The 12,427-nt window shown below is 34.5% G+C and overlaps 2 protein-coding genes across 3 annotated transcripts; one reads left to right on the forward strand and one right to left on the reverse strand.

Annotated features, from left to right (window-relative positions):
• Window positions 1-55: 55 nt before the first annotated feature.
• On the reverse strand, window positions 56-8,761 carry LOC106650161 (zinc finger protein 91). The gene is made up of 8 exons (XM_014368027.2): window positions 8,404-8,761; window positions 6,295-6,670; window positions 5,794-6,219; window positions 5,354-5,722; window positions 5,150-5,275; window positions 4,838-5,077; window positions 4,362-4,689; window positions 56-4,286 (listed from the first exon to the last, which is right to left on the reverse strand). Exons 2-8 carry the CDS (start codon window positions 6,630-6,632, stop codon window positions 2,622-2,624), a joined length of 3,492 nt encoding a protein of 1,163 aa, XP_014223513.1. The 5' UTR covers window positions 6,633-6,670; window positions 8,404-8,761; the 3' UTR covers window positions 56-2,621.
• Window positions 8,762-8,923: 162 nt separating this feature from the next.
• LOC106650033 lies at window positions 8,924-12,419 on the forward strand. Of its 2 annotated transcripts, none has more exons than XM_014367811.2 (6): window positions 8,924-9,295; window positions 9,768-9,869; window positions 9,937-10,024; window positions 10,096-10,179; window positions 10,260-10,349; window positions 10,425-12,419. In XM_014367811.2, exons 2-6 carry the CDS (start codon window positions 9,795-9,797, stop codon window positions 12,191-12,193), a joined length of 2,106 nt encoding a protein of 701 aa, XP_014223297.1. In that variant the 5' UTR covers window positions 8,924-9,295; window positions 9,768-9,794; the 3' UTR covers window positions 12,194-12,419. The 2 variants fall into 2 exon arrangements, with proteins under 2 accessions (XP_014223297.1, XP_014223298.1); XM_014367812.2 differs by having other exon boundaries at window positions 10,461-12,419.
• Window positions 12,420-12,427: the final 8 nt, after the last annotated feature.

The raw sequence follows: 12,427 nt of genomic DNA on the forward strand, positions 1-12,427 counted from the left end.
ATTGTTACCAAAATATAATTGAAAGAGAAACATTTTAATAAAGAAAATTCAAATATTTTATAGTACTTAATGATTTTTTATTCAGAGAAAAATACAACTACGGTTAACAATCATTTATGCAACTATATCATATTTATCTATGAGATAATATGTACAACGTATAATCCAAGCCCCAACATTATCGAAAAGGTAGATTCACAATTTATAATTTATAATAAATCAATTGTTGTAATTTTAAATATGCACTTGTGTAACCCTTTAAACATATTACTAAGCTGTAGCTATAAATTACAGTTGTTAAATAAGTCAGGCAATAAAAATTTGATGTTTTTATACAGAAACATTTTAAAAATGCCATACTTCATTCATAGATATTTAATAAGACAGGAAATTAAATTACATAGTAAACATTCATAACTAATTTTTATAAATAAACAAGAATTAATTACAAAATAGATATAAACCAAGTGTATTTTATTACAACGAATACCTTCAGCAATATTCTATGTAAATAAAAATATTTACATATTCATTATCATGATACACATTCCAAGCTACTTTTAGTATTACAGGATTAATTTTTTTATTTTATCTTCACAAATTTCTAATATTTACAGTGTAATAATCATATTTTGACGTTAACTTGCTTACCTTATTTTAATTAGTAAGAACTTTCAAATTCTTAATTTAACTTGGAGACGTCATTAGCTTAAAATTATAATTGTTTCATATTTCTTCATTTGGTTTAACATATTATATTTTATTTTTGCCAATAGATTAAGTTTTGATAAGTTTAATTTTTTATATAAAATATGAGATTGAGCTATGGTAAATCTCTGGTTCTAAACATTTCAAAGTATAATAATTTTAGTTTTTTACATGTTATTTATTCTAAAAATTTATAAAATTTCCATTATTAATATTTAACAAATGTTCATCTACATTCTACATTAACTTTATTTTTCTTTAATCGCATGTACTTATAAAAATACGTTTTTAATACATATGTTATAGCTGTTTATTAATTTCTTAACTAGTGAAAGAAGTTCATAATTACGAACAATTTCAAGAAAATAACGTCTCCTTAGATTAAATTCATAGATAAATTATAAATTACAAGTTTCTAGAATTATTTTCATTTTCATGAATTTTCAAAAGTTATTAAATTAACTTATACTACTTTGTATGCTCAATTAATCATATGTAAGTTATTTAGCTAAAACTGTACAGTGATCGTACATGTATATTCAGAAAATTTTAAATAAAATAAACATTTTCTGTAAATGTAGTTAATACAGACACCTATGTCAAATTAATGAAAAGCCGATAAATTTATAGTTTTTATGTTCATTCAAGATTTGAAAAATTAGGATCAAATAGCCTTTTCTTTTATTCATTGAATATTGCCTATTCTTGTAAGATTTTGTGAAAGTGACAGAGTCGACGTTTCCTAACTGGTTCAAATGCGCTCGACTCATAATTTTATGTTCTTAAACAACTTCTTTACAATTGTAGTAGTTATGTACAATCTATTATTTAATGATTTATAAACCTATGCAATTTACGTATGGTATAGTATTTGATGTATTCAAGTAAACCTGTTTTGGCAATTATAAGCGCATCATACTACAAAGTTAATTTAATTTAGTTCGTCAAACACATTTATGAGTGTATTAAAAATTCATTTGATGTGATGTTGAAATTAGGCGTCAATAATATAGAGTAAAATCAAAATCATTTTTTCTCAGCAAAATCTTTGGAACTTTTATAACATTCATTTCATCTTATACAAACTTTGAGCTATACATGTTTTTAATATAATGTAGATAATTTTCTGGCTTAATCAACGATTGCAGATATTTTTCAATCAAAAACTCAATACAAGCTGCAGTATCAGTTCAAACGTGTACCAAATCCTTTAAGGAATATAAATCATTGTTTTTGATATTTTTGTTTTGAAAACTGTGAACTATCTATAAAATTATTGTGCACAAATCATCATATCATATAAATATGATGAATTATTCATGAAATTGCATTTTACAAAACTACCTTTTACAGATTACAGAGACATTGCCAATTCACGTATTAAGATATAATAAAATCTTATCGATAACATGTATAGTTCAGAAACTGTGGTGACGTAAAAATTATACGTAATAATGCTTTCACTGTAAAATGTAAAATACAAATATGGTCCAAGTGATACATGATCAATGGCAAGTGGTCGTAACATACCGATTACAGAAACTACAATGAAAATTATCAAAACTTGAGTTTTGAAATTAGAGAAAAATTATTGGAGTTTCTCAGAATATAATTAAGAAGTGTATTTGCCAAGATTTCAAATTTCAAATAAGACATCTGCTGCAAGCACTATTCTAACCCAATATATAAAGAATAAAGTATTTTTATTACTTTACATTTTTTCGACGATATAAATAGCCACTTAGTCAAGTGATAAACCAAACTTGGAAATATTATTCACCGTGTTTTTATATACAAAAACTACATAAAGCAAGAGATTGCGGATATGTAAAGAGAGTATCCACGATTGTCAATCTTGACTAAATTTTAATAGTGTCTGAGTTGAATTTCTAAGTAGTCATGAGCGCACAGAATCATATATGAACGGGAACGTGCACAAGAAGCTCATTTCGGGTTGAAAATACCGCAGAGCACATTTCACATGTGTATAAGACTGCGTCTGGTATAATTGTTTCTGGAACTGATTCTTCGACTGATCTAATTAAATTATGGACAAGCATGCCTTGATGAGCTGATTCAACTGTAACACTTAATTTAACGTTATCAGGAACTTCAGCGTCTTTGATGTGATTTGTTGTATCATAATCTGAAAGTATTGATTCAGGTTCGATATGTTCAGTTTCATCAGCAACTACACTTGCTTCATAAGCAACGTCAAGATTGTTTCCATCAACTGGTGATTCAAACAGTTGCTGTGGTGGTCGATTCGGCGTTACATCTTTAACAGTCACATTGTGCTCTAGGTTCGATTTTAAAAGTATGGAATCTTCATGTTCTACTTCTACATTTTCCAATTGCTCTTCACTCATACTCATATTTGTATTATTTTCCATCAATAGAGCACTTTCTTGAACCATACTTGCACTTGTATTTTTTTGCTCTCTTGCTTTTCTAGCATTAGCCGCACATTGTCTACGTTTGGTTCGTTTCACGGGTCCACGTTTTCTGGGCGAACTAACTTTTGGAGTACTGAAAGAGGCATTTCCAAAATCATGGGATAGCTCACCATTGCTTACTATTTCTTCGTGAACATTATTGTCAGGCTGATTATCCATAAGATTCATCATTTTGTTATAATCTGGTTCCATTTTTACATTAACCATTTCTAGGGGAGGGTGATGCTCTTCTGGTTCAGTAGATATTTGCACTTCAGTTGCTACTGGCGGAGGATGCTCCTCTAATGAAATGGCTTTAGGGGGAAATGTGGCAGCAACAAATGATTGTCTGCCTTCGACATGGTAACTGACATTTTTTGTACGCGGCCGATTTCTTTCACCTGTTAACGATGGTGGTGGTCTAGTAATTATTTGTTGTATCGGCTGTTGTTGAATTGTTTGCATAGGAAGAGACAACATATGGTATTGTGGTTCTTTTGGTGTGCGCATAACCATTGTTTTGGTTTTTTGTCCTTTTTTAACGCCATCTGTTCCTATCTCGACAGGCACACGAGTTTTCTGTGTGTGAATCATTTTGGGACGACCAGCGTGTGAAGATGCAACAGGATCAACAGGTAGCAAAACTGGATTATTATTGCTAACAGCTTTTTGATTTTCTTTCTTTGACTTTTTCTTGGGAGCTTTTGCCTTGGAACTAGATTTGGTACTATTAACAATTGAGTTGAGATTTTGTAGAGAGCTTTCAAAACTCTTGAGGACGTTTTGATAACCTTCTTGAACAGAAGTTTGACGTTTTTCTTGCTTGATTGGTGTCTTTCTTGGGATCTTAGGGCGTTTATTTGCATCATCGAATTCGAATGGAACGTTATCACTAACCGTTTCGAATGTTTCAGTACCATCTTCATTCTTCAGCTTGCGCCTGCGTTTGTACTTGCGAGGACCATTTTGAGGTTGACGCTTTAGAGCTGTAGCTTCATCACAATGTGCTACGATATGAGCAATTATCTCATCATTAGTTGAAAATGTTTCATTGCAAACTTTACATAAATAAGGTTTTAAACTGTTCTGACACTTCGGATCAGGTAGTGAGTGATGAGCTCGCACATGTTCGCGCAAAACAACCTGGAAATAATAATAAATTATTTAAAATACAGGTATTTAAAACAATAAAAAATTATTATTATTTTGTTTGCATACTCTTTGATTAAAAGCTCGAGGACATATCGCACATGCATATGGCTTTTCCCCTGTATGAATCCTTTCGTGTTTTCTTAGCGTACCACCATCAGCAAAGGCTTTCCAACAATATCTGCAACCGTAAGGTCGCTCTCCAGTGTGTATACGAATATGAATTTGTTGAGAGCTTCTGCTTCCAAAAGTTTTCCCGCATTCGCGACAAGGGAATGTACGACCGCCTAGTTCTTTATTATGAGAATGACGATGACTGACAAGTGCACGGCCATCAGGAAATTCTTCGCCGCATTCATCACAAGCTACCATTTTGTTGCGGTGTGACACCATGTGCCTAAATTGGAACAAAAAGAGTATTTAATTAAGATAATTGATACTCACAGAGTAAAAATACTATGTATCGTAAAATATAAATTCATAATAAAAGAAAACATCAAATATATCAAGAAAAAAAAAGGAAAAAATTGAAAATGTATCATTACCTGCGTAATCTGGCTTTACTATGGAAGCGTTTACCACATTTGGTACATCCAAAGGTTTTATCAGTATTGTGAATCCATGAGTGTTTGAGGAGACTTCGTTTATCTTTGCACGTTTTACCGCATTGAACGCATGTGTTTGGCGGAGCATCTTCTGCGTGCATCTGTCGCACATGATCTGCGAGTTCAGTGTCATCTCTACATCTTTCGCCACATAGAAGACATCGTCGGCTAGGAGAACGACTACAAGTATATAATACATTTTATTACATCTTATGTTATACTCTTTTTTTTATTTGGTCTATGTTAACGAACCTTGCATGTGACTCTGCATGAGCTAACAAAGCTAGAGCCTCTTCAAACCATTCCCCACATACATTGCAAACGTGATGTTGTTGTTGTGAGCTATCCATTGTTTCCACTTCTTGTTTAATATGAATTCTACAGTGCAAAGAAAAAATGGTTATTTATGATTCAGGGAAAACTAGTTATGTGCATGGTCAAGGGATAAATGCTTACTTTCTGTGACGTTTTAAAAGATCAAGTCTGTGGAAAGGAATTCCACATGTTTCACAAGTATATTCTCCAAATCCATCATTTTCCTCATATGTTGGTACAGAATCTGGCATTTGTTGTACGAGTTGAATCATACCACCGTTGTGTTTAGTTCGATTATGTTCTTGGAGGGAGTTCATGTCCCAGAACAATTCATTACAGGATATACATTCAAGCGGGCTATCACCACCATGAATACGAGCATGAGATGCTAGAGCTTTTTCCCTAGCAAAACTAATACCACAAGTTTGGCATACATACGGTTTTGTGGAGTCAATGACTGGATAACGTGGCGACAATGGTTGCTGATTTATTCCACTTTGATGGGACCACCTTTATAAAAAAATAATTTATTTAAATCAACTATTTAACAATCTAAATTAAATAAATTTTTATATTCCAACCTAATGGCTGCATCATTAGCTGTGCGCTTAGGAGCTGGAGCTCGGCGCTTTTTAGGGGTAGAGTTAACTTTTTTCTTGCGGCCTTTGGGTGCTTGATTATCTTCATCTTCTGTTGCTAAGGGATCCTCCAATTCATCCTCTAAACCAGTTCTCAAAGGAGCATAAGCATGAGTTTTCAAATGATTGTTTAAATCAGTTTTTTTTGGAAATTTCATTCCACATAAATTACAAGATTGAAGGCGATCATTTTGATGTGTCAACATGTGAGCCAGATAGTTTGCTTTCTTTCTGAATCGTTTGCTACAAAAATCACAAGGATGTGGTCTAGTATTTGTATAAGAGTCTTGATCAATGGGTAAGGGAATTTCCATATCATCATATTCCATCAAATTTTCATGAGGAACTTTTGTTTCTGGAACATCCATTCTGTAAATTGAATTTGAAAATAAAATATACATTGCAAATCTAAAAAATTTTAGTTTTTTGTTGAGAATAATTTACCCATCATTTGGTTCTGTTCGATCCCAGTTATGAGTGATAACTTCTTCTTCTGTAACTTGAATGTTCAAGTAGTCATGACCTTGGTCTTGAGGTATAACGTAGATAGATTCAATATCTGAAGTTTGAGGATCCATCATAATCTCTGAGTCTGTAATGTGGCTATTGTGTTGTACAGAATTATCTTGCACTGTTTCTTCAGCAGTTACTTCTTCACATGCACCAACCACTTCTTCTACTGGGGCATCTAATTCTGCCTCCAGACCACATATTACTTCCTCGTGTATTACATTTCCAACTTCCTCAACCCATTGAAGGGTGAGATCGCCACCAACATCCATGATTGATTATTATTAATCGCTTTTTATCATATTACGAACTGAAACAAAAATAGATTGTTAATGTTTCTGAGCAAATTAAATGTAGAAGAGGTCGAAAAAAATGTACTATCTGTTAGCATACTATCGAAAAAAATTAACACGTTCAATAAACAAAACACAATCATCAATAACCATCGCGACCATCAACGAACATACCGAAGCACTGAAACAAAAGCGCGGGGGGCTACATCACACTAGCTAGGCGCTCGTCACTTACTGCGTTTAATAACTAAGTTCACTGAGCGAGTGCATTGAGCATTCCTCGAGAGGTTTTTCCTTATATCAATGAAAGGAGTCAAAGCGAACCGATGACAATTTGGCTTTATTTATTTAGGTTATGAGCCTGTAAATATAACTAAAGAGAAATCGCCGCAGAAAGCCGTCAACACATAACAAAACACATACATACACTCAGTCACCCTTACAAGCGCTAGCTCAACTTATACCGTGTATGCACGCATAACACACGATATTGCAGTTTTGCCGCTACGCAGCATGCATGAAGTAAATCGTATACTTTGTACAGCACATACGGCGCGATCGAAACAGAGGCATATGCCTTGCAACATGTAAACTAATGCAAGCGTTGCATAACACTGCATTAATATCCACTCCTGCATTTTGCGCGATAAATGCGAATGGAAAAAGACTATGTGTGCTCGGGATGAAGGCAGCCAGGTATTTACATCGGAGAAACAAGAGAGAAACACGAAGTAAGGGTCTAAATTTTTAGTCATCATTATAGACATGCTAACTTCTAGCAAAGCGAAATATCACCCGCTCGCGCCGATAAACGCACATACGATTAAAAATACAATCTTAGAGACGTTCACTAAAATGGAAGGTACAGTCGCACGAAATCACAAATATAAATTAATATATTATACGATCATGCACTCACACGTAGGATCAATTACGCATATATTTGCGTTTCGCGTTAATGATTTCATCCGCGCGATTTGCCGCGCCGTCAAGACAGAGCGTCGGCGGCGTAACAATGCTTTGCACTTTTGCGTCCGTACGGTTTATACCCTATTGAATTGTTGTTTGCTCATACGCTACTAATACACTAGCAGCGAGCGCGGAATATCGGGCCCCTTAACAGCGAACGCGCGCACGCCCGCGCGTCAATGTGTGCCTGCCTGTGCGTGCGCTATAGCACATAACGTGTGTTAGTGAGCGTGTTATGGCGCGGTCGAACATATAGAGCCTCAATTACGATCGCGCGCACTACGCAGAGTGCTGGCATTAATATCGGATTCACGACGAAATTGATGCGCTGGCTCGATTTGGACTTTATTTAGTACGGAAAACTACACTCGAAGCTATCGATGCAAGATCGAGTCGCGGTAATAAAATCACACCGGTGCAAGAGATTTGACGTTGCACCGCAATACGCGCAAGGTTATATTTACACACTGCAATTGAGACGATCGCATCGACCCGAGGACGATTGAACGGGAAAATATGATAATGGAAACACACACGAACCAACACTCGTGCACCGTATGTCTGTAGCCACGATGAAAAGACGAAAAATGCCGCTCACGCCGCAGGCCGGGGACACACGTTCACGCACGCACGACTGCTGTAAATCCAACGAAACGCACTTTCTTGTTATCAATCGCCCCTGCATCCGATAGTGCGAGTCTTGTTTATTATAGTAAACTATATCGATTGATTACAAGTGGCCACTACTTTATAAATAAAAATACATCGAAGCATACACAACCTCGTAAAAGTTTTTTGGAAAAATAGCTTGGGCCGAAACCGCCGCTGGCGTAAATGATGCTCCGCTCTGCCGTCGCTGATGAGAACGTCCTCTTTCTCTTGCACACAAGATGGCGGACGCGCGATACACTATTCTCCACTGTCCCGACTACACTCACACTGTCACTACGGCTCGAAGCTCTTTGGTTAGCTACTCGCTCATTGAGCTGCAGTCAGCGAGATCACCGCTACAGTACTATTTAGGCTATGGGCGCTATGGTAAGAGTTTACCGACTGGCGACTCAGATTGATGCGGACGTTTTATGGTGCGCACTATAGCCTGTACTCGGTAGGCGGCTGCGTCACCGCCACGTTCCAACTAACCTATAATAATCGAGCGCGCTTGTCTAGCAGCTATAGCCTATAGCATAGCTTTGCAACTCCCAAGTCCCAACCGCCGCTCGCTCCGCCATACTCATAGTCCTAATAGGTTACGCTGCTTACGCATTAAACACAGCCAGTGACTGCATGCGTGCCATGTACAGGTGTTTGTGACTAGTCACTGGCGTCAGAGTTCCACAGAATTCGCTACGGTGCTTGTGGCAGGCAACTGGCAGTTATCTCTGACAAGGACAAGGGACGTTATGGCAGTTTTGTGCGCCACTTCGATTGGACGATTTCAAATCTAACATAACCCGATTCTGTGCATAAACACTCGCGAGTTGCGGGAGTCGTTATTAGTTTTGTCTACCTTATTTTCTATTTTATTTTACTTGTAATTTTGACAGTTCGTGTGTACATCTTATACATTTGAGTCGAATATCGTCTAAATATTGCAATAATCATCGTCAAATTTGATTCTGAGTTGTGCCAGAATGATGTGACCGAAGAAAAACTAACGAGAAATTTTTATTGTATGTAACATAAATTATTCTCAATGCTTTATACACTTTCTCGAATAACAAAATGTATGTCCTTTAAAATTAAGTAAATAATTGATCGTCCATAAATGTATCATTCGTTTTTTCTACAAAATTCAATGAAATTTAATTTTTGAGCAATTATTTTTTTACATCTTCTAACGGTCATTTTCTGATGCACCGTTGATGCGTAATTTGATATTTTAATTTGCTCTCGATATTGTAGGTGGCATCTCGTTCCCGTCATTCCGTTTTTTAATATTCAAATCAATTTTTCAAATAAGCAGGTGACATACGCGAAAGTAAAACATCTGTCATTTTTAGCGCGTTTTTGAAAAAAAAAGAAATCTTGCAAATCTAATTACGGAGCGAAGCCTGCCTTACTAACATCTCGAGCATCCTGCGAGCCGAAAATCCAAAAATTATTCTTCTTCGAAAAATTGTCAATTTTTTTTTAATTTTGCAGGTGCATTGCTATTAAAAAAGTCATAAAATGGCTTTGAATAAAAGTCTGAAACATACTCCAAGCTCTCGATGTAGCTACTTCAGTGATATTACGGCTTCAACTGTAAGCTTCATTACTCAGTAATATACTCATTTTTCTTACTTGTCTTTTCATTATTCTACATTTTTAGGGCAAGCAGACGAGTTTTCTAGTTCCTGTCAGAATTAAAGTAAACCAGACTCCTAGTCAAGGCCCCTTATCATGCGAAAAAAAAAATCGTGAGTTGAACGTAAAAAGTATTTTAATAGAGAGTTACAGAGAAGAAAACTTAATTCTTATATTCTTTCAGCTTCTAAAATGCTTCAACCAGTTTTAATAAAAAATTTGTTTCAAAGCACTCAAAAAGAAAAACAAAATACAGCACTTACATCAGGTATATTGATTTTTTAACTTTTATACATTTTTTGCTGCATTATTGCTGGTATGATTGTATATTATTATTCTTTTATCTAGCTTCAACGCAAAAGAAAAGGAGGCAAACTCAAAGGCAGACTCAGGCATTTTTAAACACTCAAAGTTGTCACAAACCAAAGCCCGATGAAAGTAAGTAAATATTTTCATTGAATACTTTCCTAGATATTTTTTAATTTAGGAAATAATCTTTTATCAATACTTAAGCACAAGAATCATCATTCTTTTCTCGAAAATCACAAGGTGGGACAAAGGTGCGAAGACAATTGTATCAAAATTTGGATTCTCCTAAAGAATCGGATTGCAAAGAAAACACAATCAAACCAGTTCGAATAAAAACAAGGACACATAAGCAATCAGAAGTACCCGCTGCAAGAAAAAGTATTGCTGCTGTCCAAAACAAAAATAGAACAAGTTTACTTTTACCTCCAAATAGTATTAAAAATACTATCATCAATAATTCCGGATCTAAATTTAAAGCACCTATTAGTAGACAAATTCCCAAAAATAATTCCACAATAAATAGAAATACTGAAAGCATTGTAAATGCTTCTGAAGCACAATCGTCACAAAGGAATGAGACTTTAACTAATTCAGTAAAAGCAGTTGAGGAAATAGAAATGGAGTTAGATATAAAAGAAAACTCCGCTACATCCTCTCAAATGAGTAAGACATTCATGAGCAAAAGTCTAAATAATTTAAATCAATTTGGTAGACCAACAGTGATAATCAATGGATTAAAAACTAATTTGGTAAATGACGGAGACCCCCTTAGTTTGGGTTTAAAAAATTTGACTATGCAAGATCCAAGCTGCTCTTGCAATTGTAAAAAATCAGAGACTTCATCAAATAAATTTGATCTTTTAAAACTAAATGATTTAAGTGAAGGTACTAAAAAACAGTTTGTATCTCATCTTGAGTCATCCATTAAAGCATGCAAAGAACAATCATCTATGTTAAGACAATCTTTGGAAATATGTGAAAATCAACGTACATCTTTGGAAGAAATATTAAAATTTATCACTAATATAAGCACTTCATCGCTGCTTGCGAGTGATAAATTTCAGGGTAATAATGATTCAACAAACAATTTAAATTCTAGTTCAACAATTATTACTGATGTTAATTTATCTCATCCTGACGAATTGAGCAAGTGTGAATCAACCAAACTTATTCCATCAATTAATGCCGATGAATCAAATACCTTGTTCAGCAATTGTAATGAAAAACAAAGCAGTAGCATCAATGAAACAGCTACTCTTGTACCAAAGGTCATTCAAGATCTTGAAAATAAGCCAGCTACTGAAGAAATTGAAAATGCATCAAAGATACCAGTTTTTCCTGCTAAAATTTTGGTATCTGATTTTAATCAGGAATCCAAAGATACAACTATGGAATTATCAGATGAAATAGTTCGGTTATCTACCATTGGTGAAGTGTCTTATGAAGTTGATCTATCAGAAAAAGATGATGCCTCAAACAAAGAAAATTTCAACATTTATCATGATTCATCCAATCAATCTATAGGATTAAAAACACCCAAAACTCCAAGGCGTAAATCAAGTTTAAATATATATAGAGATTCACCAAGGCGATCTTCTAGATTAGCAGAAAAACGTAGGTCTCTTTCTTTACAAGAACAAAGTTATTCTAAAGAAGATAGTTTTGAAAAGTTGGAAAATGAATTGAATGTAGAAGTACGTCCTAAGTACAATTCAATATCATCCAAATCGCTTCCTGCATCACCTATGAAAGGTTCTACAACTCCCATGCAATGGGATAAAAGAGTTGAGAAACCACTCCAAGAATACATGGCTATGAAAATGAATGGAACATTTCTTGTAACTCCAGATGTGAAAAGATTTCAATCGTTTTTAGACCCTAGTGATACCCCTCAACATTCTAGAAAATCTTTATCAAGAAAAATTTTCATGGAATTATGTGATTTATATGCAGAATCACCAGAATCTAAATAGAGGGTTGTCATTAATAAATTTCTAGAAAAAATTGTATCGAAAATTGCCTTTCATGAATTAATCAAAGATTAAAGAAAGTTTTATATGCTGGCTAAGTTAGTTTTCAATCATCCTAATTAATTGATTGAATCATTTGATCAGGTTCGAATTCTCAATTATCTTCTTTTTGCTTGTTGAATAAGATATTTTTATAAAGATGTAAATAATTTTGTATTAATGGTAGAAATTTGAGTC

The sequence above is a fragment of the Trichogramma pretiosum genome, unplaced genomic scaffold (genome assembly GCF_000599845.2).
Source record: "Trichogramma pretiosum strain Unisexual culture from Peru unplaced genomic scaffold, Tpre_2.0 scaffold15, whole genome shotgun sequence".
In the NCBI taxonomy this organism is placed as follows: Eukaryota; Metazoa; Arthropoda; class Insecta; order Hymenoptera; family Trichogrammatidae; genus Trichogramma; species Trichogramma pretiosum.

Coding starts and splice junctions, on each gene's coding strand:
- LOC106650161 (XM_014368027.2), bottom strand. CDS start 6,632: ATGGATGTTGGTGGCGATCTCACCCTTCAATGGGTTGAGGAAGTTGGA. Junction 4,690..4,837: donor AGTAAAGCCAGATTACGCAG/GTAATGATACAT, acceptor GTTCCAATTTAG/GCACATGGTGTCACACCGCA. Junction 4,287..4,361: donor CTCGAGCTTTTAATCAAAGA/GTATGCAAACAA, acceptor TATTATTTCCAG/GTTGTTTTGCGCGAACATGT.
- LOC106650033 (XM_014367811.2), top strand. CDS start 9,795: ATGGCTTTGAATAAAAGTCTGAAACATACTCCAAGCTCTCGATGTAGC. Junction 10,025..10,095: donor ATCATGCGAAAAAAAAAATC/GTGAGTTGAACG, acceptor ATATTCTTTCAG/CTTCTAAAATGCTTCAACCA. Junction 10,180..10,259: donor AAATACAGCACTTACATCAG/GTATATTGATTT, acceptor TCTTTTATCTAG/CTTCAACGCAAAAGAAAAGG.